Genomic DNA, 27,516 nt, shown 5'->3' with positions numbered 1-27,516 from the left:
TATAAAAATAATTAAACTTGTAATTTTCTAAAATTTAAAAATATTATTTTTATAAATATAATTTAATTTTTATCGAGTTTTTATTTTTACTTTTTTAAAAGATATTAATAGATTAACTTGTTATTATATTTCAAAATAATTAATTATTATCTTTTATTAAAAATATGTATGATCGTACTATAATCAATTAAAAATAAATATATTTTAAACCAAATATTTATTAATTTATTATCTATTATTCAAAAAAATAATAAAAATATTATTAAAATAAAATTAAAAATATAAACTATATGTGGACTCAATCAAAAATAATATTTTCTAAAAACCTGCTAATAAATATTAAATAAAAATAATATATAAAAGATTTAATATCTCCTTTAGTAGCAGCTATATTTGCGATTACTGCATGTAGTTTTATAAAATTATTTAATAAAAAAAAATATATAAAAAATAAGAAAAATTAAATAAATTAAATATTGGAGGCTTACCTATTTTATCATAATTAATGGTTCCTTTATCAATATAAAGTATATTAAAATCTTTCGTATATTCTTTTGTAAATGAGAAATATGAAAAATATAAAGAATATTAAAAAGTAAAAAATTTAAAAGAATAAATATATATATATATATATATATATATATATATATATTTATTATATATATATATTTTATTTATTATTTAAACATTAAAGATTATGGGTATTAGGTCATCTGCATATAATTTAGGGTGGTTTTTATACAATTATTTTATTTTATTTATAGTAATAAAATTAATATGTATATGAAATATTCTAAATTTTTTAAAAATAATATAGTGCGGTTATATATACATTGGATTACTTCTATTTTTTGCTTTTTTCTAAAATATCGAATAATTTTTTAAAATTTTTTAATGTATTAATTATATATGTGTGCTGTTATGAACTAAGCATATATGCTAACCACATTTTTTTCGAAACCAAAGCTAGCATCATAAGTTACAAGTTTAATTTAAATTATAGGTTCTATAGCTCAAAAATCATGCTTTGATAATTAAATAAGATAAAATAAATTTGTATTATGTTTAATTTCTTTCATTTTTCCTTAATCATGCATTTCGCTTATTTTTATTTCTGATAAATAAATTAATAAAAATTTCGTATTTAAAAATATTAATCTCAATTTCGATTATATAGATGGAGTTTTAATTTCTGTTTTTAGTGCTATTTTTTATATTCTACTATATGTCTATTTTGATTAAGTATCTTTTGTATTAAAACAAATTATGATATATTAATATATAGGTAGTAAAAAATGAATATGGAACATAAAAAGAACCATTATTTTTCATAAATTGGATTTGGAAAAAAAACATTAAGATATATAAAATACCTGTGAATAATAATTAAGTAAATAAGATTTTGCTGAAGAAGATGAAGAAATCTAATAAAGAATAATTTCAAGTTAAGATATTAATACTGCAATTTATAAGGAAAATTTTAAGAATATAAATAATTTAAATACTATTATTAAAATAAGAAAATTAAATAAAAAATTTGGGGAAATTACAGCTATAAATAATTTGTCTCTGACACTATTTGAAAAATAAATATTTTGGTAATAAAAATATGATAAATAAAATTAAAAAATAATATATAATAAAATTAATATATATAAATATATATATATATTTATATATATATATATATATTTAGTTTATTTTTTTATTTAAGTTTACTTGGCCATAATGGAGCTGGAAAAAGTACTATAATATCTATATTAACGGGTCTTATATCTAAAAACAATGGTAAAATAATAATATGTGATATGTATTTAGATAAAGATATAGATAAAATAAGACAAAGCTTCGGAGTTTGCTTATAAAAAGATGTTCTTTATGATTAATTAACAGTAGAAGAACATCTTTAATTTATTGGACAAATAAAAGGTTGCAGTTTATAATAAATATAATAAGAAACAGAAGAATTAATTATGAAATGTTAACTTAATAATGAGAGAGGAAAATAGTCTTCTATATTAAGTGGAGGAAATAAAAGAAAATTATCTTTAGCAATGTCTTTAGTTAAAAAAAAAATAACTTTATAAAAAATTAATTTATTTTTTATATAATATATAGATAGGTGGATCTAAAATAATATTTTTAGACGAACCATCAAGTGGATTAGATTATAATGCAAGATAAGAAATATGTCATATTCTTTTATAAATGAAAAGCCTATAAAAAACAATAGTTTTAACAACACATCATCTAGAAGAAGCTGAAGAAGTCGCAGATAGAATAGGAATTATGTTCAAAGGTTAATTGTTGGCTTTAGGTACAAATGATTTTATAAAAAACAAATTTGGTACAGGATATTATCTAACAGTAATGGAAAAAAATGAAAATAAAAAATTAACTGTTTAATAATGTGATAATATTAAATAAATAGTAACAAATAATGTAAAAACAGCTATTTTTAATTCTCAATCATAAAATGGAACAGTATAATTTACTTTACCTTTTGAAGAATAAGACGTTTATACAGTATTATTTAAATTGATTGAATAAAATTAAAATTATTAAGTAAAAAGAATATTTATGTATATATATGTAGAAATATATATATATATATATATATATATATATATATATATATTTTATTTATACATTTTAAATATTAAATTAATAGTTAATATTAAAAATGAATACATTAGAAGATGCTTTTATAAACATTGAAAGTGAAGATAAAAAAAAAAATTTAAAAAATAATTAGAATGTAAATTTATTGTATATTTTATATAATTATATATAATTTTATATTATATATTTATTTAATTTATTTGCTCATATTTTCTATTTTCTATTTTCTTTTTTTATAAAAAAAAAAACTAAATTTTCATAATTTACCTTTTAATATAAATTACAAAATGTTTATATAATTTTTATATTTAATATAATTTTATTATATATTAGAACTAAAATAAATAAGAAAAATTTACTGATTTTTCTTATATTCTAACACCTGAATGTTTATACAAACCACCTTTATTTGATTTTATTAATTAAACATATGCCTGCTTTTTGCGTAAATTTTATATTACTATGCGTACTTTAGCTCTTTTTTCATCGTTTTTATTTCCTTTAGTGTTACAGATTATCGGAATATTGATATGTACTAAGGCTATTACATAAAATAAACATGATAATAAATAATAAATTCATGAAAAAAGTATATTACGTTTAATATTAAATGGAGTCTGTCAAATATTAGCATTTGCATTTAATACTAGTAGTTATTCTGGTTTACCTGTAATGGAAAGGGAATTAAAATTAAAATATGTTCTAAGTGTAATGGGCTGTAGGAGTTATACATATTGGCTCAGAACTTTAATATTTGATATTATTTTTGCAACTTTTGGAATAGTTTTATTTATAATATTTTGTTTTGTCTTATAATTCGAAGAAATTATAAATAATATAGGATAAACTTTTGGATTACTTTATTTCTTTATATTTACATTAATAACTTATTCATATTTAATTTCTTTTGTATTTAAAAAAGAAGAAACATGTTATAAAGTAAATATATATATTATTAAATTAATTTAAATATAAACATAAATATAAATATATATATATATTTATATATATTTATATATTTATATTTATATATATTACTTATTTATTTAAATTCTTATATTATATATATATATTAATAGTTAGTACCAATCATTAACTTATTTTTTTGTATTTGTTATTCCTCTTATTCTGTATTGTTTATTACATAATAAAATTTAAATCATATCTGTAATTTAAATAAAAAAATATATATATAATTTTAATAAAGAATATAATGGTAATAATTTCCCCTTTTTTATGCTTATTTAAAAGTTTTTTATGATTTGCATTATAAACAGCTATTAATGAAATTTCAGAAGATTATATTTGGCCTTCATAAATAAATTATACTTATTTAATTTTTACAGCTCAATTTATAGTTTTTTCTATTTTTACAATTTATTTAGATTATAAATACTTTAAATTAATTCCAGATTAATAAATTAATAATAATAATTTATAAATAAATAATAATATACCAGAAGAAGTAATAAAGGAATAAATAAGAGTTTCTAATAAAAATTGTTTAGATAAAATAAAAGTTTAGAACTTATATAAAGTAAAATAAAATATTATATATGTAAATAATTATATATATATTTATTAAAATTATAAATTTTAATATATATATATATTTATATATATATATTTATATTTATATTTATATCTATATATATATAAAAATAAAGATATATAATATTAATAGTAAACCTTTTACTGCTATTTAAAATAATTCATTTGGTGTATAAAATGGTGAGATTTTAGGTTTATTAGGTCCAAATGGAGCTGGAAAGTCTACTACTTTTAATATATTGACTTCTTTTATTAACAAAAGTTAAGGCAGTGTAAAACTTAAAAGTATAGAAGTTTAAAATGGAATAATGGATATTTATTAAGATGTTGGTATATGTCCTTAATTTGATGCTATATATGAAAACCTAACAGTATTAGAACATTTAAAATTATTTGGTAGAATGAAAGGACTTAAAGGAAAAGATTTAGATGCAAGTATAAATTATTTCTTGAAAGTTATTTAATTAGAAGACTATACTCATAGATAAGCATGTAAACTCAGTGGAGGAAATAAAAGAAAATTATGTGTAGCTATAGCTTTAATAGGAGGTCCTGATATGTAGTTTTTCGATGAACCATCTACTGGTGTAGATCCTATATCAAAAAGGTATAATAAATATGAAAATGCAAATTGTATATATATATATATATATATATATATATTTTAGATTTTTATGGAATACATTAAGTTAAAGCTTAAAATTAAGAAATGGAGCTATTGTTATAACTACACATAGTATGTAAGAAGCCGAGTTTTTATGTACTAAAATCGGAATTTTAATAAATGGGAAATTTATGTGTTATGGATCACCTTAGTTTCTTAAAAATAAATACGGAAAAGGTTATTAGGTTAGTTTTGAATGTAGCAATATTAATTAAATATAATAAATTATTTTATAATAATATCCTAATGCTAAATTATAAACTACTAATAATTAAAATGATTAAAATAATTACAAAACTACATTTCTTTTTCCCTATTAAGGTTTTTGTTTATCGGAAATTTTTAATTTCTTTTATAATGATATGTAGCAGAATAGAAAGTTAATTAGTAATTTTTAAGTTGATTAATGTTCTTTGGCTTAAATTTTTGTTGATTTTTCATAACTCTAAAAAGTTAATAATTTTGCTTAATAATGAAAAAAAATTTTGACTATATATTAAATTTTTATATTTTTTAATACAAAATTTTAATATATTAATTTTTTATTATTTGAATTAATTATGATATTGATAAATAAAAAAAACACTAATTTATTTTATTTTTATAATAAAATCAGTTAAAATAAAATAAAAATCAATTTAAGTAATATTTATATTGTAAAAAAAAAAAAAAAATATGAACTAAGTAGAGGATAATAAACAAATAATTGAAGAATTAATTTAACATGTAATATATATATATTAAATACTAAATTAATTTAAAAGAAAACAAATTAATTTAATTAAGATTAAAGAATAAGGAAATATAATATTCAATCAATAAATCAGATATTAATTTAAAGAATAAATTCATTTAATAGAAAATTAAAATTAATAAACATACACAAAATTAAAATAAATAATAGAAATATTTACTTAGAATATTGAATAAAATATGCTGTAAATATAACAATTTTTATAATATTTTTTTTATAATAAAAAAAGACAAATGAATATGAACTATTAAAATCTTGAAAAAATGTTATAAAAACACGAAGGAGAAACAAGAAATCATATCAGAGTTTTTTTAAAAAAAATAAAATAAAAATATATTAAAATATAAAATAAAAGATTGAATAATAACTAAAATTATTTATTGAATCTCTTGAATAAAAAATAGAAGAAACTGAATAAGAATAAAACGATTTATTAAAAAATACAAAATAAATTATATTAGATATACGAAAGATAATTAAAAATTTAACGAGTAAAATTAAAAACTATAAAAAGAATTACAAAAGGCAAATTAAGAAATTAATAATTTATCAATGAAAGATAAAGAGAATTTATCTTATTTTAGTGAAAATAAAAGATTATAAAAAAGAATATAATTATTATAAAAAATTCTAAAGGTTTATATTTTTTTTTTTATAAAAAACTTAAAATTAAATATACATATAAAGGATTCGAATTTAAATGATTTATAAAATAGTTAAATTATAAATAGAAATTATGACATTAAAATAAATTAAAATAATAACGATAAAGATAACTTTACTATATTTAATACAAAGTAAAATAAAATTTTATAATTAAATCAAAAAAATAATTTTATTTTTTATTTTCATAAGTCAATAGAAAAAAAAAATTGTAAATACAGTAAATCCATCTCCTTTAAAAGCAGGAAATAACTAAAACGATAATACTATTTACAATATAAATAAAATTCATAATAAAAGTACAAATGATGAAGTATATGAATAATATAATTTAAAAGATAATATAAATAAAAGTAATATTCTAAAATTTAATTCTAACAATAAAAAAATAGAGCATATAAAAATTAGTTAATAAAATGCAAAAAATTATAAAAATAATAATTATAAAAATAATAATTATAATAATTATTAAAAAAATAAAATTTAAAACATAAATAATAAAGAGTATTAAAATCTTAATTTTAATTTAAGATCTAGATCTAAGTTATTTAAATAAAAAATAATATATATATATATATATATATATATATATATATATATATATATTATAAAAAAAAGAAACGAAGTAAAAAAAAACCTTTATAGTTTCTATCCTTCAACTTATAGCTCAAATAATAATTCATATAGTAATGTTTTAGGAATAGGAAATACAAAGTTTTAAAATAATAATAATATTATTAAAAATAATATTTAGATAAATAATAATAATATTACAGCAATTAATAATAATACTTAATTAATACATTATAATAATATTACATTTAATAATAATAAATATAAAAATCAATGTTAATTAAAAAACAAAATAAATATTCCTAATAAACAAAATAATAATTACAATGATTGTTCTAAGTTGTCTTTAGTAAATAAAGAATAATTAAATTTTATTAATTAAGATTTTTATAATAAATAGAACAGTAATGGAAAAATAAATAGTAGTTTTATAAATAATTGCGGGAATTCATTAATAATAACAAATTTATAAAAATGATATTAAATTACTAAAATATTATATTTCTTATTTATTTATTTTTTAAAAAAAATTGTTTTTAATAAAACATTTTTTTGTTTTGTTTATAAAATTAAAATAATTAATAGTTAATATAAATAATAAAAAATTAATAAAAAATAATAAAATTTAAGTTTTTTATAAAAATAATTATTATGCATAAATATCATTAATAAGTTCCAATAACTTATCTTTTTGATAAAAGAGTTCCCGCTTAAGATTATTTAAAATATATTCGTTTACAAGACATATAGTAAAATAAAGAAGATTAAGATATCTAAAATTAATTTTATAATCATTATTGTTAAGTATATTAATATGATTTTTTGTTTTTCAATAAAATATTCAAATTATTAAAGGAAAGAATTTAAGCTTTACCCAAAATAAAATTATCTGAAAATCAATTCAATAACTTATTAACAATATTAAACGAAAAAGAAAAAAAATAATTTAAAAAACATAATACAATAAAAAGTAGTTAAAAATTTACAAAATAAATTAATAATTAAAAAAAAAAAAGATAAAATAATTAAAATAATGATCAAATATATTAATTAAATAAAAATTAAAATGCAACTATGCCATTTCTTAATAATAAAAACAAAGAAATATAAAATAATGAAGATTTGAAATTTAAAGATGATGACAATATTTATTAAATAGCAAAAAAAATATAACTTAAAATTAAAAATTATCGAAGCAATATTAAAAAACAAACTTTGCTATAAAACTTTTCTCATTCTCCCTACAATAAAAATAATTAAAATAAGAAAAAAATAATCAGGTTTAAATAATTTTATATCAGTAGTTTTTTGCACTTAAAATTAAACCATTTTTTATAATATATAATTTATTTTCATAATAATATATTTTTTTAAATAAAGAAAAACAAGTTTAATCTAAGAAAATGTATTTGATTAAAATGACTTTAAAATATTAATAAAAGAAAATGATGAACTAACTTTTGTTGATTAAGATAAAAAATAATAAAATTTTTAATAGAAAATAACAAAAAATGCATTTATATAAAGAAGTAAAGATAATTATAAATTAGATAAAAAAAAGCAATCAGCAATTTTACCAAATTATAAACTTAAAGAAAATAATATAAATTATAATTAAAACCCATAAATTAATAAAACAAATGATATAAATTAAAAGTTTTTTAATAATTCTACAATATAATAAAGTGTTAACATTAATTTAAAAAAAATAAAAGAAAGTGTAAAAATAGAATTGGAAAATATAAAAAAATAATTAAATGAAAAAGTTAAAAGTAATTTTTTTTATAAATTAAAAATATTTTTTTTATTTATTAATATTTTTAAAAGATTGGAATAGAAATGGAATATTTTCAGAAAAAGTAAATTAAGAAAGAGCGAATTCTCTTTATTATGCTAAAGGAAATAAAATTTTTATGAAATTAGAATAAAAATATGGAAATGCATTAGACATTGAATACTAAAGAAATAAATAAATTTTTAAGTAAAAAATATTGTATATTAATAATAGTATATAAGATACAAATATATAAATAAATATATATTGAACTAAATGCATATTTTTTTATTTTTATATCTATTTTTATATTTAGACAAAACGAAAATTTATTAAATCACTTTTAAAATATAATTTAAAAATCAAATAAAGGGAATGATTTCTTAGTTAATAAAAATATAGATATTCATAAAAAAAGGATTGTTTAAATGTAAAAACCTATATTTTAACCTTAAAATCATTTAGTAAAAGACTTCAATATGTTATATTGATTAATAAAAACTTTAAAATGTTATTTTTTAATTTATATATTTATAGTAAATTTTTATAATAAATTAAAAATTTTTAAATATCTATAAAAAAAAATCTTTTTATTATATATAATTATAAAATTTCTTATAATTTAAAATAAATGGAATTATTTTTATATTATTATTTATAATAAAATTTAAAATTAAAATATATTCAACAAAAGTTAATTTAATTAATTTTTTTATTAAAATTATTAGTATTATTATTATTTTAACCCAAAAAATAAATTTTCCCTTCAGAATTTCCACAAAAAATAATTTTTTATTTTCTACACTAATACCAACATGTAAAAAAGGGAAAATATTATGGTTTTTATATCATTTTTATTTCTTTTAAAAAAGGTAATTCTAATATTTTAAAGCATTAATTCTCATAATCTGAATAAATCTGAAATAAATAAATAAAAATTAAAAATAAAATAAAATAAAATAAAAAAATACTAGAAATTCCATAAAATTATCGTTTTTAATAATATTCATATCATATATATTAGGTGTATCTTCTTAATATTTTGAAAGCAATTATCCATTAATGCTATATGAGTAAAATACACAATCCTAAGATGAAAAAAACAATATAGAACATACAGGGCTTGCTACAAGTAAAAAAGAATTAATTGAAAGCATTTTAGGATGAGATATATTTCTCAAAAATTTATAGTTAAAATAATTATATATATTTATGGTTCCATCTAAACTACTTGAAGCTAAAATTTTTAAGTATTTTGATACTTATAGACATGTAATTTCTTCAAAATGTTAATAAAATCTTGTAATTTCTTAAATTTATACTTCTTATAGCGGATTAAATTAGAAAATTGCCAATTCTCCCTATTTATTTCCCATAAAAATAATCTAATCATCTTCGTTTATTTAAAAAGCTGTAATAGTGGAATTATTATTTGGAATATTAATAAAGTTATTTTAAATAATTTACTTTGAATCATTTTTTTTTGAAAAAGAATAAAACTATACCTATCCATCAATATATCCCCCTATTAAAAAGTAAATTTTCTCTTAAAAAGAATAAGTTAGAAAAGGTAAATTTTTAAATTTGCAAGAAAAATCAAATGAAGAAAATGAAAAAAAATTTAATTATTTATTCCAAACATTTTTAAGGGAAAATCCATTTTTCTAAATTTTAAAAAGTTAAAAAATTCCCTTTTTACTAAATGTAAAAATTCTATTTTTTTCAGAAATTATTTAAATAATTAAAATTGATTCAAATTTAAATTTTTAACAAAAAATAAAAATTTCTTCTTCAAAAAAACCTTCTTTTTTAAAAAAATTCTAGTTTTCTTCATTTAAAAAATTCTATTTTTCTAAAAAAAATTAAAAATAACAAAAAAAATCCTAATAAACCTCACAGTTTTTAACAGGAAATTATTAATTTAAAATCTAAGAAGGAGTTTACCCAAAATGCATAACTTAGCTTTCAATACTAATTTTCTCATCTTCATTTTTTATCTAATCAATATTAATAGAATCTTCATAAGTTAAATAAAAAAATTTATTTAAAAAAATTTCCGCTTCTTTTCCTTTTTATTTAATCCCGAAAATAAGATTTATCCATTAATTAATATTTTCACATACAAACTCACTTTCTAATCCTTTTCTATGAATAAACACAAATAAAAAAGGATTCTATAAACTCCATTATGGTAAAATTACATTATGTACCCTTTCACCTGTTTATTAAATTCCAAAGTCATGCTTTTACATATTCAAAAAAAATTCTGGTAAATAAAAAAATTCAGGAATTAATTCGCGTACATCACTCATTTCTTCTGTCGCATTTTTGTATGTTTCACTAATTGAAAAAAAAAGCCTGTCAGCAATATCAAATTTCCCGTTTTATAAAAGAAGTGCACCCTGTCCAAAAGGCTAAATTCTTATCAAAAATTAAAAAACAATAGCCGGTGAACTATAATGAGAACCGAAAAAATAAGAAGGAATATTTTAATTAAAAGGGTCACTTAGTTCATATTTTTCTTTGAATTTTTCAATTCTTTTTTAAGAGCCTAAGGCTCCCATTGTTTTTTGTAAATTTCTATACGAATTTTTATTTTAAATTTCGATATTTTCTTATGTACAAATAATATCCAAGGAAAAAATCCAAGGAAAAACGAAATATTAAGTCACATCATTATGACTTCTACCTGAAAAAATATTCAAATACATCAAAAAGTCCATATTAGATATTTTATTATTTAAATATTTTTATATATATTTTGTTTTTTTTTTTAATAGTTTTTGTTCTTTAAATTCAACTTTTCAATAAATATGTCAATTTATTTTTTTTCATAAAAATTAAATAAAATTTAAGAACCATCTTTAAAATATAGCTCTATTGCAGTTTTTCGTAAAACAAATCTTTTCTTTAAATAATAATTTATTTTATTTATTTCCCATATTTTCATCAAACATCTACAATAAGGAATACTATAAGAAGTCAAACATAAATGAGATTTTTTTTACTATAAATAATCATTATAGAAACTATATTTTTTTAAAAATAGAAAATACAAAAATTATAATATATTTTTTATTTAATCTACATTATATTTTTATCATCAACTTTGATAGTTCCTTATTTAATTGTTAATGTTTTTATCCATTGAACATTAAAAAGTGAATAAACTTATATTTAATTTTATTTAATTTTATCTATTTATATTAACTAATATTAATTATATTATACAAGCTTATATTTTATGTTTTCTTATAAATCATATTCTAGTAAATTTAATTTTCTTCCATTTTATTCATTATTTTTTTTATTTTAAAATTACTTAAAATGTGGAGGATCTATAAGTTTTATATTTAAAATAGGTTTTGTATTATTCTTTATTGAATATTTTGAAATTTAATAATAAAAAATCTCATTTTTATTCATTTCTTCAAATTCAAAGTCCTATAAATGTATTTTTTACTTAAAAATAAAATAAAATAATACTTTAGGTTTAAATAATTTATCATTTTAAGAATTAAAAGGACTAAATTTCCAAAACCCTTAGTAAATTCGAACTTTTTTCCAAATTTAAGTCCAATTATATAAACCAATTTTTCCAAAATTAAGTTCATAATCTGCTGAAAAAGCTTAATTTTTATAATTATTTTCATAATTTTAATTAATAATTTCATATTTTTCATTTTCGAATTTTTCTCTGATTTCATTTACTTTTTAATTCTTTTTCTATATTCCGAAAAAAATTTCATTTTTTAAAATTTAAAAATTTTCTCGAAAATAAGAAAAGTTTTTGCCTTAAAAATATTAATTTAAATCAAAATTATCCACAAACCCATATTCGAATTCATCACTAAATATTAATTTTTCAAAAATAGAATTATTTATAAAATATTCCTAAAATATTATTTATTTTTTTTAATTCTTTTTTAAAAATAAAATACTTTAAACAACTCATTCTATATAATAGGTATATTTTTATAATCATATACATTATAAAATATATATTAAGATATTTAATTAAATTATATTTAATCAATAAGGGTTATTATTATATAAATTAATGAATCTTTAAAGCATTTTAATTAATATTATTTGTATGTATTATATAAAAAGCTTATTGATAATATTAAATATTCACTTATTTGTACTATTTCTTGATTGTTTTTAGAATATTAAGATATACTAATAATAATTTATAGAATAATATTTAAAGAATTAAACGGTTTTTCTATAGAAATATTATTCATTAATGAAAATTCTATAAAAATACACAAAAAAAGAAAAGATATTTCTGCAAAGCAAAAATTTTATTAATCTATATATATTTTAATTTAATTTAATTTTATTTTAAAAAAAAAATACTTTTAGAAAAAAAATATGATAAATATTTATTAAAATCTAAACTTAAAATATTAATTTTTTCAAAACATTCCTATATAATATTATTTATTTAGTTAAATATCTTAAAATCAATCCATTTAATATTATCATCAAATAAATTAAAAAATTAATATTTTTTGAAATCTTCGCATTATATTAAATAAATATCTAAACAAGAAAAAAAATCAAAAGAAACTAATTTTTAATTAGTATTTTTTACAAAAATAAATTCGAATGCAAATTCGGTATATTTTTATAACATTATTTCGTTATTTTCTTAATTTTTCTTTATATTTTATAATATATAATTACAAAAGATAAATCTCTCAAGTAATTTCTTTGATATATCAATCTATATATACATATTATAAAAAGATAAATATATATAAATAATATATTATAAATTACTAATTAAATAGAAAAATTTATATAATTTTAAGTTTAATAAATAATAATAGCAAATATATATTTGAATTTTATTATATTTAAAGGTTCAATACAACTTATTAATACTTTCAATATTTTACTAGTATTATTCCATATATTTATATCTATATTTTATTCAAATTAACTATTTCTATAAAGAATTTCTTTGAATAAAATTTTAATAATGAAATTAAAAAAGAAATCGCTTTCAATTAAAATTTATGTGTTAGTTTAATTCTAAATTATAAAATAAATATAAATCAAAACTTAATTTTATAAAGAATTTTCTAAAAAATCAAATAAATCAATAATTATTTAAAAAGAATTTAAATTTATAAAAATATCGTTTTCTTCTAAAATAATAAATTCTTTTTTTTTCAAAGTTATATTTTTACCAAACGACCATTCAAACAAGGAAGAAATTAATTAATTAGAATTTATTTTTTAAAATTATTAAACTATTTATATATTATTACAAGAGTTTTTTTTTTAGATTTTTTATTCAATTTATTGTTATTATTATGTATTTTCTAATGTAAAATAATTCTCATTTATTTGAATTTTTTCATTTTAATTTTATTCTTTTTAAAAATATTCTGATTTTAAACAAAAAGAAATATAAGAAGTTAAATCAAAATCCACTTTTTTTTAATATATATGAGAAATAATCTTTACTATATAAATCTTTGTATTTATTGAATGATTTTTTAATAATAATGTAACTAATTAGTTTATTCCATTCAACTAAAATAATATTTATATAAAAAGTAAGTCACTTTATATTATATGAAAAGTAAGTTTTAGTAATTATTTATAGAAGTTTTCAGTATAATAAGATGTAAAGCAATTAATTATATATTTGAAATTTTACGGATGAGTGTTTTTTTAAAAAACTATAATTTACTTTAAAAAATTCATATTTATTTTTATTTTTATATTTTCATTGTTTAATTTTCTTGGCTTTTTTTTTTTTTTTTAATTATTATATTAAGTTTAAAAAAAAAAAAAATTACTATTTTTTCTAAAATATATTTAATTCCAAAATGCTTTTAAGAAAACTTTAAATTCTAAATATAAACATTAAATAAAAAGTCAAAAAAACATTAAAGAAAATCTAAATTATTTGAAGAATAAACATCTAAATTAAACAAAAAATACATCAAAAATTATTTCTTAATTTTTTTTAATTTAATTTCATTTAAAATATTTTCCATTTTTTCAACACTTTTTTCATTCAAAAATTAAACAGAATCATCCTAATTTATTAATTCACAAATAATATGAAAAAATCCAATTTAATTAATTAAATTTTCAACTTAAAATTATTCATTACTTAAAATAATTTAAACTAAATTTAATAACTCATTTAAAACTTCTTTTTAATCATTTTATTAATGACTAAAAACATAAAAAAATGGTAAAATATTTTCTAAACCACAAATTTTTTCAAAATTAATATCTTTCTAAATAATAAAAGCTGCTGTATTTTTCCCCAATAGAGCTTTTTTTCCTTAATAAGTATCAAAAATATTTTTATTAAAACATATATGAGGTGAAAAATAGAAAATAATATTTTATTTAGAACTTTAAAGAATATTTTTTTCAATCTTATCATAAATAATTTCATTATTCTATTATTTTTATAAATTTAATTATTTGAAAATCTAATAAAAACTAAAAAAATACATATAAATAAATATATATACTAAAAAAAAAAAAAAACTTATTATTTCCAAAAAATACAAGTATAGATTTAATTTTTCCAAAAAAGTTTTTAAACAAAACAAATTTCTCGAATTTTAATTAATCGGATATAAAAGGAAATTATACCTATAAATTTTCAACATATTTTTAATTTATTTATATACAAATCTAAGTTTTTTACTATAAAAAATTCTTCACATTTTTAAATGTAATTGAAAAAAAATTCCAATTTTTAGAAAAAATTTCACATATTTAAATATTTAATTTATTATATTAATAAAATAAAATATTATCTTCAATATATATTTCTATTTCTTTTTAATCACAAGAAAAATGCAATAAAGACATTTTATTTTATTCAATTAATTATTCGTAATTAAAACATGTTAAAAATGTTATTTCCTATATATAATTCATTATTAATGTCATTTATTTTTATATAAAAAATATATTATAATAGAATTTATATAAAAAGTAACTTTATTGTAAAAAAACCAAAATAAATCTTTAGTAAAAGTATTGATTCCACTATTCTATCCATAAAAATAAAAACAATTAAAATATAAAGGATTTTTGTTAAATGATTTAAATATTTCTTAAAGCAAATAAATCGAATTGATTAAAGTATTTGCATTTAAATTATTTTAATAAAATTAATGTGCTATATACTAAATTATATTATAAATGTTTTATTTATTAACATTAGTTTCATTTATTATTTATTTTATCAAATTATAGTAATTATACTACATTTCTTGATTTTATTCCATTAAATATTTGCTAAATAAAAAATCTAAAATATTTTATTTATTGCCTAATGATTTTTATATTAAAACTAATGCATTTATTTGATTTATTTATAGAATTTTTTAAAGCTCTTTAACATATTCAATCTTTTTTAATTTTTTTTTTAAAAAATAAATAATTAGAAAACAATAGAAATTAATACTTATTTATCTAAAGGATATTTGTTTATCTCTTCAAATATTTTATATATATATTAACCATTTATTATTATTTAGTTTTTTTAATTGATTTTATTTATTTTTTAAAGTTTTTTATCTAAATAAAAATATTAAAATATATTATTTTGCATTAAATTCTTTTCTGATTATATTTATTAAATATTTAATATTAAAAAAAATTAATCAATTTTTTTTTAAAATAATATGAATAAATTTAATAAATAATATCAATATAAAATAATACTCTATTATTTTTAAAAATTAAAATAATAGTCTATATATATTGATTTGTAAATATAAATAAGATAGTACACATAAAATTAATTAGTAAAAATAAATAAATACCTTTAATATATTATTATTTGTTAATATGTATAATACTAATATTTTTAAAATTTAAATAATTTTCATTTTTTTGCTTTCAAAAAACTATTATTAATAATTAAATTTTCATTATTTTAGTATTGTTTATATATTATTTATAAATTTATATTGTTGAAATATGCTATTACTAATTTACAAATGACACTTTTATATATACTTATTTTATAATTTATTCTTTTTTTTAAAAAAAAATTACGTGTATTTAAAGTTAAATGAAAAAAAGAATTAATGATAATTAATATGAATGATTAATAAGTAAAATAAAAAAAATATTATAATTACAATTATTTGAAATTAGATTTTTAAATAAACTAAATTTCATTAATTTTAAAATTATAATAATTTAGTATTCTGAATATGTTCGTAAATAATATTATAATTCTGATAACAATCAAAAAATTTTATAAATATATTTATGTTTACTTTATGATATAAAAGTTTTTTTTTTTAAAACATTCTTTGAATAAACTAAATATAAAATAGTTTATAAAATATCATTTATAAAAAAAATTAATTTAAATAAAAGTAAATGAATATCATTTATAAAATATGGAATATTAAACAATGTAAATTATTTATAAATAAAAAAAAAATAGAAACTAAATACTTCTTTAAAATATCAATAAATATAATATATATTTATAGATAAAATAATAAATAAATTTCATGAATTAAAATAAATGTACGTAGCAAAAATTTATTTAAATTTATTTCATGTAATCTATATGAAAAACAAAATAAATAAAAAAACATTCAATTTATATTCTTACAATAATATTTTGCATTTATAATATAAATAAAAAAAAATAAGTGTATCTTAAATAAAAAAAATCATTTGATTTATATATTATTATATATATTATCTTTAACTTATATAGATATAAAGTCTCAAAAAATAAATAAAAAAATTAGTATTTATTAAATTAATTAATTAATAATAATAGAAAAAATAAATAAAAAAAATATATATTCTTATATAAAATAGAAATAAATATATATATATATATATATATATAAATATATATTTAAATATTTTTTATATTATTTATATTTATATCAAATTTTTAATATTATCCTTCATTATATCATTAAATTAATTAATTTTAAGAAAATAAAAATACAAAATATAATAATATTTATTTATATATATATCTATATTAAAAAAAAATCATATATTATTATCAAGACAAAAATTATTTTTTATCTTCCCTTAAAGTTTCAATTTTTTTCGATAAAACTTCAAAATCAAACTAATCTTGTTAATGTTAATCTCTTATTATCTAAATCCCAGTCTTAAGTTAAGAAAGGAAATCAATAAGGATTTCTTTTTCTTTAATAAATTTGCACTTTAACTATTATGGTATTCCTACTAATCTCTCACAGAAGGTTCTTTTCCTTATAAAGATATAGACTTATTATCATTAATATCATTAGTTTTTGTTCTAATTTTATTTTAAATTTCAATTAATTTCTATTTCTATACATTAATTTTACTATCAACTTAATTTAGATCTTAAATAATAGACATTTCGGCGCTTGCATCTCTCATAATTCGATTTGAATTTTACCCAACTCTTTCTATCATACAATGAATTTCAAGTATTTTCTAATAAATATTTTCGTTTCTTTTCTAAACCTTTTAAATTAAATCTTTTTATTCTTAAATTTTATCTATTGTTATTTCCTAATTGACTATATTCTAGTCTTTTTTTATGATTTTTCCTTCTTTTATTTATTTTGTCTCTTCATATACTTAATTATTATATCCTTGAATATTTTCCTGAATTTTTTTCAATTCTTTATTTAATATTTCTTAGTTTTCTGCTTTATGAATATAAAATTCTAATATTTTTTGAATTTAAAATTCATTTTGGTTGTTTTATTGATTTTGCTACATTTAAAAAGGTTAGGTTTATAATTATAATTAAGGTTATTACTAATTTCCAAAACTAAAACCTAAATTAGGTTAAGGATTTTATGCTTAACCTCCATAAAGTGATTACTATGTAAAAACTCCTTATTATTAAAACATTTATTTATTTTTATTTAAAGATAAATTTAAAATATTTAAAAAATAATTATTTTAAGATTTGTTTTTTGTTTCTCAATAAACTAAATTTCGTAAATTTCAATATATTTTTATAATTTTTTATATATTATATATATATATATATAAAATATATAAATAAACTATTAATATATTAATTAAACTAAAAAATATTAGTTTATATAAAGTTTAATTAATATAATACTAAAAATAAACAATTAAAATAAATATAATCAATATTATAAAAAATTTGTAAATGAAAATTAATAAATATATATAGATTATATATAATGATAAAATTAAATTACAATTTTTTGTAAAAAGAGACATTATATAATTAATTAATTTAAATTAAGAATTCAATAAATTATATTTAATTTTTAACCGATTTAATAATTTATTAAACAATTATAAAATAAAAAAATTTAAATAAAAATTCTAAAATAAAAATGAATATAACGTAAGATAAAAACTTTGATAGTTAAAGTTGTGACAGTTCTGCAGAAAGATTAAACGCAGCACAAAAATAAAGCTTTTAAGATTCTTAAATTTATGAATAAGATATAAAAGCTTTTAGAATTAATTAATAAGAAACAAACTAAAATAGCAAAACTTTTTTAGATTAAAATATAAATGAAAAAAATAAAGATGGTAAAAAATATATTTATTTATAATAAATAAATAAAATATATATAAATATATAAAATTATATATTTATATATTTATATATTTATATATTTATAATTTTTTAGATTTTAAATAATTAAAAAATTTGTTAATTAATTAACATAATTATCAAAGTTCTTCTGAAATATCATAATAATCTTCTTCTAAAAGTTTTTAAGTAAAAATATTTATTTTTAATATTAATAATTTAAAAAATAAAAAGTAATTTGAAACAAAAATTATTGAAGAAAATCAAAAAAATAATGTAGGTTTACAAAACCTAGGCATATTACGATCTGAAGTCAATTAATTTTTAGGTTTATTATAAAATTTTAATAAAGAAATAATTTAAAACAGTCCTTAAAACTAACTTATGAATACAAATACAGTAGAAGAAAATTAAGATGATAAAAATTATTTATAAAACAATCTTTCGATTATATTTAGTGAAAGTGAAAAATCATCTTAATAAGCGCTTTAATAAATTTCTGATATATCACATATTTAATTACATAATTAATCTAATAATTAGTTACATATATAATCATACAATTAATCAAATAATTTATGTCATAATTAATCACATAACATTTCTATATCAAGTCAAAATGAGAATAAGAATTACTTATAATAGCCTAAATCTAATAAAAATAATAATAATTAATAAAATAATAGTCTTTAGTACTTACATGATATTTTTAATATGTGTTTACATGAAATAAAAAATATGATAGATCCTAAATATTTCCCTAAAATCGAATAAAAGTTAATATAAATTTAAGTAAATAAAATTAATAAAAGGTTAATAATAATTTATTTTACAAAAAGTAAGCTTATCAATAACATTTATGCTTAGAAGAATAAAAAATAAAAATATTAGAAAATAAAACCGAGCATTTGAATAAAAACAATGAAATTATAATATAGGCATTATAAGCTTCTAAAGAAGAAATAACATAATTAATTTAAAATTATAAAAATTTAAATTAAGATCATGTAATTTTTTTTATTTATTTAAAAAAAAAAAAAAATAGAATGAAGTTTTATAATAAATATAAGTATTTTAAATTAAATAATAAAACTAAATTGTATATATTGAAAAGCTTGAAAAAGAAAAAGAGCATTTAAAAAGTCTTATTTTAATTGCTAATGAAAAATATGAAAACATAGAAAATAAATACAATAAAGCTCATAAAAAAAATTAAGTCCTAAATTAAAATATTCTTAACATGTAAAATTAATTTTCTAACATAAACTAAATATTAAGGTATTATTATTATTTATTTTTTAAAAAAATCATATATTTAATAATAAAAATAAAGATAAGTGATTATTAATTTATAAGATACTTCTTAAAATTCATCTATTGATAGAGTTTTATAGAGTATTTTAAAAGGTATTTTTTTAAAAAAACTATAAATATAAATTTATATATATATAATAATAGAGACCAATGAGCTATTACATAAACGAGATAATGAATCTTCTTTATCAAAATGTTCTATAATAAACAGCCCTAACAATAATAGCTATTAAAATAAAATAAGAGATAGATCTTTAAATTTATCAAAAAAAAATCTTAAAATAAAGTATAAATAAATATTTTTTTCTTTATATATGTTTTTATATTAAGAGAATATCACCTAATATTTATAAAAATGTCTATTAAAAAAATTAATAAAAAAATTAAATTATTTCTAAAAATAAATAAAATAATATTAATTATTCAAAAGACGATTAAGAGTAAATATAATAAAAAATCTTATAAAATTTAAATTATTTTAATCAGGAAAATATAAGAAAGATATAGAAAGTTATTCTTAAAACAACTCAAATAAGATAAATATTTAATATTCTGAAAATATAAGAAAAAATAAATAAATAAAGTATTATTTAAATATCAAAATTATATATATATAAAATTAAAATAAAAAAAAATTAAAATAAATTATATTTATTATATTTTGTTGTGTATATTTGTAAAATAAAAAAATTTTATTATATTTTAAATAAAATATAATTTATATATAAAATACGTAAAATTAAAATATTTATCCTAATAATATTTTATTTAAAATAAAAAAGAATATAAATATTTAATAAATTTGAAATATGACATATTATTAATTTATATTTAAATTTTTGAATGATATAATGATTTTTTATAATATCTAATTAATATTATATATTTATAATAATACAAATATAAATTTTTAAGTATATATATTTAATAATTTTATACTTATATATTTTTATTTAAATAAAGTATATAATATTTAATTATTTATATTATTTTAATGATATAAATTAGAAAAACTAAAATTAGAAAAAAATATTATAATAAAAGAAATAATAGATATTTAAATAAATGAGCAGAGATAATTTAAAATTTATATTAAATTTAAATTTAAACAATTTTAACATATAACTAAATGATATAAATTCCGAATAAAGTATTTTTTATAATTTTATTAATGTAAAAACATTTTAATGTATAAATAATACTTTAATTATAGGTCTGATAACTTAAATTTATAATATTTTATTATATTATCTACACAAATAATTGTTTTGTCTAAATAATTTTTATTTATCTGTATTATTTGATACTAATGAAAAAACTTCTAAAAATATATATTTAAAAAATTAAGATAATAAATAATATATAAAAGACACAATTTTATTGTCATTATGCTTATACGATTAATTTATTATTTTTTACTTCAATTAGCATATTAAAATAATAGTTTATGTTTTTATGTTATTTGTGATAAATATTTATCTTATTTTTCAGTATTTTCAATTATTAACATATATAATTTAGCCATTTTTATTATTGGTTAATTTATTAAAAGTATTTTTGTATATAAATTATAATATTTTTTGATCTAACTAATGTAAATAAATAAATTTTTCAATGTTATAGAATACAGAATGTTAAAAAAGATTTAATAAAGTAAATTTAACATTTTTATTTTTTTTATATTTATTTTTAGAGAAAATGTTCAATATTATATATAAATTAATTTATTAATTTCAGCTTAAATAAATAAAATCTTAAATGGATGATATGCAAATAATATTTAGAATAAAATAAGGAAAGAAACATAATATATTTGTTAAAACAATAAAAAAAAATTAAGAGAAAAAATTATTTATAAAATATTTCTTAAAATTAATACATAAAAAATATATAAAAATCTTATAAAATTTTATAATTTAACAACTATTAAAATTTTTATTTTTATATTTAAGAAAATGTCAATTATAAATTAATAAAATAATGAAATCTATAACTATGCATAATTTCTTATAAACCAAAGAAATTTTAAGATCTTAAATAATCCCAAATAATAAGAAATCGTTTAAAAATTCTATTAAATAGAAATTATTTTAAATAAGTTTTTTTTAAATTTAAACATAAAAAATTGTCTAGTTAAGGCTATAATAATTTAAAGTAATAAATATATAAATAAATATTTATAAGAAAATATTATTATAAAATATATTTTAATATATATATATATATATACATATAAATTTTTATTTATATATACACGTATATATAAAGATCATAATTAATATGACTAAAACAATCTAATTCTTCTTGAATAAAAAATTGCTGATTTTAAAAACTAAGTAATATTGTTTCCTATGACTATTTAAATAAATTCTAAAAATTAATAATGTATGAAAAGTCCAATATAGATTTAAATTCTAATATAATACTAAAATATATTTAAAACAGTTGGATAAATAGAATTAGATATTTCTTATTATATAAATAATGGAATAAATTGTAAATAAGAATAGAGAATTTTATAAAATTGTCCTGATTTTAATGCTTAGATATATTTCAAAATTAAAATTTAAGAACTTATCAATTAATCAAAAGAATCTAGCTAAATTATAAAGTTTTTATATGTATTTGTAATATATGTTTATTTATTTTTTATTTTATTTTTTAAATTCTTTCTAAACAAGTTTATCGAATAAAAATCAGGAAATAAAATAATTGAAAACTAATCAAAAATAAAAAAATATTGATGATACTTATTTTTCTGATGGATTTGAAGAATTTTTTTAAAAAAATAAAGATTTATTCACATCAAATTAATAAAAAAGCAAATAATTAAGTTCTTAAAATTAAATGGAAATATAAATAATATAATAAAATGAATAAATATAAAAGCTTAAAATATAATTAGAATAGTTTTTGAAGGAAAATGAGGAAAAAAAAGATCAAATATGTTATTTAAAAAAGGAAAAATAAGGTTTTGGGGAAGAAATAATCAAGTTATAAAATGAAATAAAGGAATTGAAATTTAAATTATAATAAAATGATTAAGAAAAAATAAATTTAATTAAATAATTAAATAATTCAGAATATTTATAATATTAATAATAAAAAGAATTAGAAAGCATAAAAAATAAATAGGAAAAAGATTAAAATATGGATTAATAATAAGAATTATGGCAATAAGATAATGAATTAAGAGTTAATTAAAATAAATTATAATAGGAAAATATTAAATTAAAAAAAGAAAATGAAAATTTAAGCAACAAAATAGAAGAAATGCAAAAATAAGAGGATAAAATAATTAAATAGAACAAAAAATAAATTGAAGAATTAAATTAAAAATATATATAATAATAAGTATATAAATATATATATATATATATATATATATATATATAATTATAATCTATATATTTTTTTTATACTTATTTATATATAAAACTATTTAGAATAATAATTCAGATTTCTAAATAAATTATTAAGAACTTTAAAAAAAAATTGATATAAAAGATAATTGTTTATAAAAATAAGATTTACAAATAATTAATTTAGAAAAAGATTTAGTTAAATATAAATAGAATTTTTCTGATATGATAAACTAAATTTTATAAGATGATAATCCTTTATTATTTGAAATTATAGAACCTTATATTAATTTTAATAAATGATTATACTATATACTTTATTATATATATTATCTTATTATTATTATTATTGACTATTTAATAAAAATATATATATATTTTTTTTAATATATTATATTATATTAAAATTTTTTTTAATATAAAATATTAATAATATTAATATTTTTATCAATTTTTTTTTTTTTTTTTTTATTAATTAATAATTAATTTTTTTTTTATCATATATATTTAAAAACATTTATTTATAATTATTTTTAATTTATTAATTGATATATTCATTTATTTGTTTTATTATTAATATTTAATAAAATTATTCAAAATAAATAATAACAATAGAAATATAATAAATAACACATACATAATTATCTATTTATATCTTTATAATTATTTCAATAAAATATTTTAATAATTCAATTTTTTAAAAATAAAATTATTAATTATATATACGAATGTAAGATAAAAATATAACTTTTGATAATAAAGTATTAGAATATAAAGTATAAATAAAAAAAGATTAGTAATAATCTTTTATTGAGGCAACAATGATATGTTATCCTTTATACATATAGGTTTATTTTTTTATTTTAAAAAAAACAAATGAAATTATTTTATTTAATTATAATAATGGAATTTATTTTATAAAAAATAACTTTTATTTGCTTAATAATAATTAAAGTTTTTAGATTAATAAATGAAAGAAATAGAAATATATTAATTAACAAGAAAAAGTAGATTAGAATGGATATGGAAAGATAATAAATATTAAAATAATTATTTATCACATATAGGATTTTATTTATAAAAATCATGGGAGCCTGAAAACAAAAAAGAATTAAAATAAATGATATAAAACAATTTAATGTAAAATTATGTATCATAAAAAGATATTGATTTAAATGCAAAATTAAGTTTAATAAGTATTACAGAAGAAAACTAAGATACTAATAAAGAATATGAATAATTAAATTAAATTATAGTATATTTTAAATAAGAAGATAGTAAACCGAAAATAATGCAATTTTTAAAATCAAAAATAATATAAAAAAGATTTCATACTGTATATAAAGCAGTAAGAAGATTAGGAAAAGGAAGCTTTGCATCAGTAAATATATATATAAGTATAAATATTTTATATTTATATATTAAATATATTTAAAATATATATTTAATATATAAAGGTTTATCTTGTAAATTAAGTAGATTCTAATTAATAATTTGCACTAAAAGCTTTTTTTAAGGAAAAATTATTATAAGAGACATATGGATATGTAAAAAAATAAATTTAAACATATATTTAATTAATTATATATTAATTAAACAATATATATATTACACACAATATTTATTTTATTATGTATATATTTTTTTATATATATAAAGGAATCTTTTTATAATGAAATAATTTTAATGCGAAACCTTCACCATCCAAATATAATACCCTTATTAGAAATTTGGGAATCTACAAACAGTTATTATATGATAATTCCCTTATGTAATGGAGGTTCTTTATTAGAAAGAATATCCTTGAACATAAAAATGAAAAAAAATCCATCTTTACCATAAGAGAAGGACTTATCGCCTATAGATGATAATTTTATTTTATAATTTATTAAATAAATTCTCGAAGCTCTTATATATATGAAAAAATAAGGAATTTTACATAGAGACCTTAAACCCGACAATATATTGTTAAACTCAAGGCATTTAGTCCTACCTATTATTATAGATTTGGGACTAGGAACATTTTAAAACGTTGATAATTTTATTTATCCAAAGTGTGGTACTCCAGGCTATATAGCACCTGAAATTATTAATTTGAAAGACAAAACAACTAAATATACTACTCAATGCGATATTTTTAGTTTAGGATGCATATTTTATTTTTTGTAATTTTATTTTTATTTAATAATAAATTTTTTAAAATATATAGATTAACATTAAAACCTCTATTTATGGGAAAAACTACAAAGGAAACAATAGAATTAAATAAAAAATGTGAAATCGATTTTAATAAACCTGAATTATAAAATATAAATGAATAAGGTAAAAATTTATACATAGATATTCCTTATAATAATTTTATTATTAGCTAAAAATCTTCTATAAAAAATGCTTGAAATCGATCCTTAATAAAGAATAACAGCCGAATAAGCATTAATTTCTGATTATATTAAAAATAAAAATTAATTATCTGAAGATGATGATGATTTAGAAATACCAGAAGATCCAACAACATAAATATGTTAAATATTTAAATAATTTAATAATGAGTAAATAATTATATATATATATATATATATAAATATATATATATATATATATATATATATATATATATAATTATATATATATAATTATATATATATAATTATTTATATTAGAAAAAAGTTTGATATGTAAAGAATAAATTAGCATGGAACATTTAATGTAATTTAGAATTCTTATAAAAGCTTTAATTTGATTGATTATAATAATTCTTTAATTAAATGCAATTTTTCATCTTAATTAAATTCAAGTCTAGTAATGAAACAACCGAACTAATAATTAGACTCTGAAAATAAATTAAGTGTCGAAGATTTAGCTTAATATAATCCTTAAAGTACCCAAAGAAAAAGACATAATACAACTTCTGGATTTAGGCAGGATGAAATAACAAGAAAAAAAAAAAACCATAAAGGAACTTTTGAATAAAATTAGTTTGAATTGTATTAAATTCTCAGGAAGAAATAAAATACAATCAATGATGATAAAGAATTAAAGGAAGAAATTGAAGAAGAAGAAAATAATTTAAAAAGAATATAAAATAGAGCAAAAACATTTTCGACTGATAACAGTAATTAGATTTTAAAAAAAGTATTGAAAAAGCCTAATAATAATTAATTATATAAAATATATTAAGAAGAAGAAGAATATAAGAAAAATTGATTTTTCTATTTATTTTTTCAATAAAAATTGTAAACCTTTTTTTTTTTTTTTACAGTTTTTAAAATTATTATGTATTATATGAAATGTTTTACTTATTCTTTTTTTAAAAAAAAATAGAATATTTAAATATTTAATTTAATATTCATTTTTATATTTTTTTATTTATTAAATTATATAATTACTTTTATTTTTATTTATCAACATATTATTAATATTTCTAAATTTCTTAATTTACTTATTAAATTATGTTTTGCTTTGACAACAATTCTATATTTCTATAATTTTCATAGTCTTGAGTTTTCTTTATAAAAGTAATATTCGATAATGCATTTTTTAATTGCTTTTATTTTTTTATTAGAATAAATTCAGATTTTTATGTTTTTTCACCTAAACTATTACTATATCTAAACCTTTCCTAAGAACATTATTAACTGAATTATTTTCTAAGAGATAAATCTTTTTTTCGTTGTGTGA

At 14.7% G+C, this 27,516-nt stretch overlaps 3 protein-coding genes across 3 annotated transcripts, besides 48 other annotated features; 2 read left to right on the top strand and 1 right to left on the bottom strand. All coding sequences in view use genetic code 6, as the record gives it.

The window, feature by feature from the left end:
- Window positions 1-233: 233 nt before the first annotated feature.
- Window positions 234-283: a microsatellite.
- Window positions 284-428: 145 nt separating this feature from the next.
- Window positions 429-469: a microsatellite.
- Window positions 470-616: 147 nt separating this feature from the next.
- Window positions 617-669: a microsatellite.
- Window positions 670-1,367: 698 nt separating this feature from the next.
- On the top strand, window positions 1,368-5,313 carry IMG5_076830 (hypothetical protein; the record flags this gene model as incomplete). Its single annotated transcript, XM_004036518.1, has 8 exons — window positions 1,368-1,598; window positions 1,715-2,063; window positions 2,119-2,565; window positions 2,672-2,758; window positions 2,956-3,700; window positions 3,918-4,159; window positions 4,290-4,780; window positions 4,842-5,313. Coding segments are annotated over 8 exons (3,063 nt in total), but the record flags the coding sequence as incomplete, so codon positions are not given.
- Window positions 1,604-1,649: a microsatellite.
- Window positions 1,626-1,672: a microsatellite.
- Window positions 1,629-1,692: a microsatellite.
- Window positions 1,649-1,692: a microsatellite.
- Window positions 2,584-2,638: a microsatellite.
- Window positions 2,765-2,813: a microsatellite.
- Window positions 3,604-3,657: a microsatellite.
- Window positions 3,611-3,658: a microsatellite.
- Window positions 3,779-3,828: a microsatellite.
- Window positions 4,189-4,279: a microsatellite.
- Window positions 4,190-4,280: a microsatellite.
- Window positions 4,222-4,280: a microsatellite.
- Window positions 4,808-4,836: a microsatellite.
- Window positions 5,314-6,575: 1,262 nt separating the features above from the next.
- Window positions 6,576-6,614: a microsatellite.
- Window positions 6,615-6,675: 61 nt separating this feature from the next.
- Window positions 6,676-6,736: a microsatellite.
- Window positions 6,679-6,753: a microsatellite.
- Window positions 6,754-6,816: 63 nt separating this feature from the next.
- Window positions 6,817-6,864: a microsatellite.
- A 111-nt stretch (window positions 6,865-6,975) lies between these two features.
- Window positions 6,976-7,088: a microsatellite.
- Window positions 6,979-7,027: a microsatellite.
- Window positions 7,055-7,084: a microsatellite.
- A 255-nt stretch (window positions 7,089-7,343) lies between the features above and the next one.
- Window positions 7,344-7,381: a microsatellite.
- A 16-nt stretch (window positions 7,382-7,397) lies between these two features.
- Window positions 7,398-7,451: a microsatellite.
- Window positions 7,420-7,451: a microsatellite.
- Window positions 7,423-7,451: a microsatellite.
- Window positions 7,452-8,155: 704 nt separating this feature from the next.
- Window positions 8,156-8,204: a microsatellite.
- Window positions 8,205-9,150: 946 nt separating this feature from the next.
- Window positions 9,151-9,220: a microsatellite.
- Window positions 9,221-9,449: 229 nt separating this feature from the next.
- IMG5_076820 (hypothetical protein) lies at window positions 9,450-11,312 on the bottom strand (the record flags this gene model as incomplete). Its single annotated transcript, XM_004036517.1, has 2 exons — window positions 9,450-10,402; window positions 10,499-11,312. 2 exons carry the CDS (start codon window positions 11,310-11,312, stop codon window positions 9,450-9,452), a joined length of 1,767 nt encoding a protein of 588 aa, XP_004036565.1.
- Window positions 10,404-10,455: a microsatellite.
- Window positions 11,232-11,257: a microsatellite.
- Window positions 11,313-12,232: 920 nt separating the features above from the next.
- Window positions 12,233-12,281: a microsatellite.
- A 665-nt stretch (window positions 12,282-12,946) lies between these two features.
- Window positions 12,947-12,979: a microsatellite.
- Window positions 12,980-17,448: 4,469 nt separating this feature from the next.
- Window positions 17,449-17,493: a microsatellite.
- Window positions 17,452-17,485: a microsatellite.
- A 1,117-nt stretch (window positions 17,494-18,610) lies between the features above and the next one.
- Window positions 18,611-18,644: a microsatellite.
- Window positions 18,632-18,683: a microsatellite.
- Window positions 18,684-18,901: 218 nt separating this feature from the next.
- Window positions 18,902-18,957: a microsatellite.
- Window positions 18,958-19,213: 256 nt separating this feature from the next.
- Window positions 19,214-19,254: a microsatellite.
- Window positions 19,255-19,671: 417 nt separating this feature from the next.
- Window positions 19,672-19,761: a microsatellite.
- Window positions 19,762-20,842: 1,081 nt separating this feature from the next.
- Window positions 20,843-20,900: a microsatellite.
- A 2,914-nt stretch (window positions 20,901-23,814) lies between these two features.
- Window positions 23,815-23,887: a microsatellite.
- A 268-nt stretch (window positions 23,888-24,155) lies between these two features.
- Window positions 24,156-24,188: a microsatellite.
- Window positions 24,189-24,194: 6 nt separating this feature from the next.
- Window positions 24,195-24,267: a microsatellite.
- Window positions 24,268-24,656: 389 nt separating this feature from the next.
- IMG5_076810 (protein kinase domain protein) lies at window positions 24,657-26,672 on the top strand (the record flags this gene model as incomplete). The annotated part of the gene is made up of 8 exons (XM_004036516.1): window positions 24,657-24,686; window positions 24,794-25,219; window positions 25,296-25,385; window positions 25,498-26,003; window positions 26,048-26,160; window positions 26,207-26,387; window positions 26,499-26,544; window positions 26,634-26,672. Exons 1-8 carry the CDS (start codon window positions 24,660-24,662, stop codon window positions 26,670-26,672), a joined length of 1,428 nt encoding a protein of 475 aa, XP_004036564.1. The 5' UTR covers window positions 24,657-24,659.
- Window positions 25,224-25,292: a microsatellite.
- Window positions 25,456-25,494: a microsatellite.
- Window positions 26,392-26,495: a microsatellite.
- Window positions 26,397-26,484: a microsatellite.
- Window positions 26,673-27,516: the final 844 nt, after the last annotated feature.

The sequence above is a fragment of the Ichthyophthirius multifiliis genome (genome assembly GCF_000220395.1).
Source record: "Ichthyophthirius multifiliis unplaced genomic scaffold scaff_1120509250479, whole genome shotgun sequence".
In the NCBI taxonomy this organism is placed as follows: Eukaryota; Ciliophora; class Oligohymenophorea; order Hymenostomatida; genus Ichthyophthirius; species Ichthyophthirius multifiliis.
The sequence above is the reverse complement of the archived record's forward strand: the minus strand, read 5'-3'. Positions and strand labels throughout refer to the sequence as shown.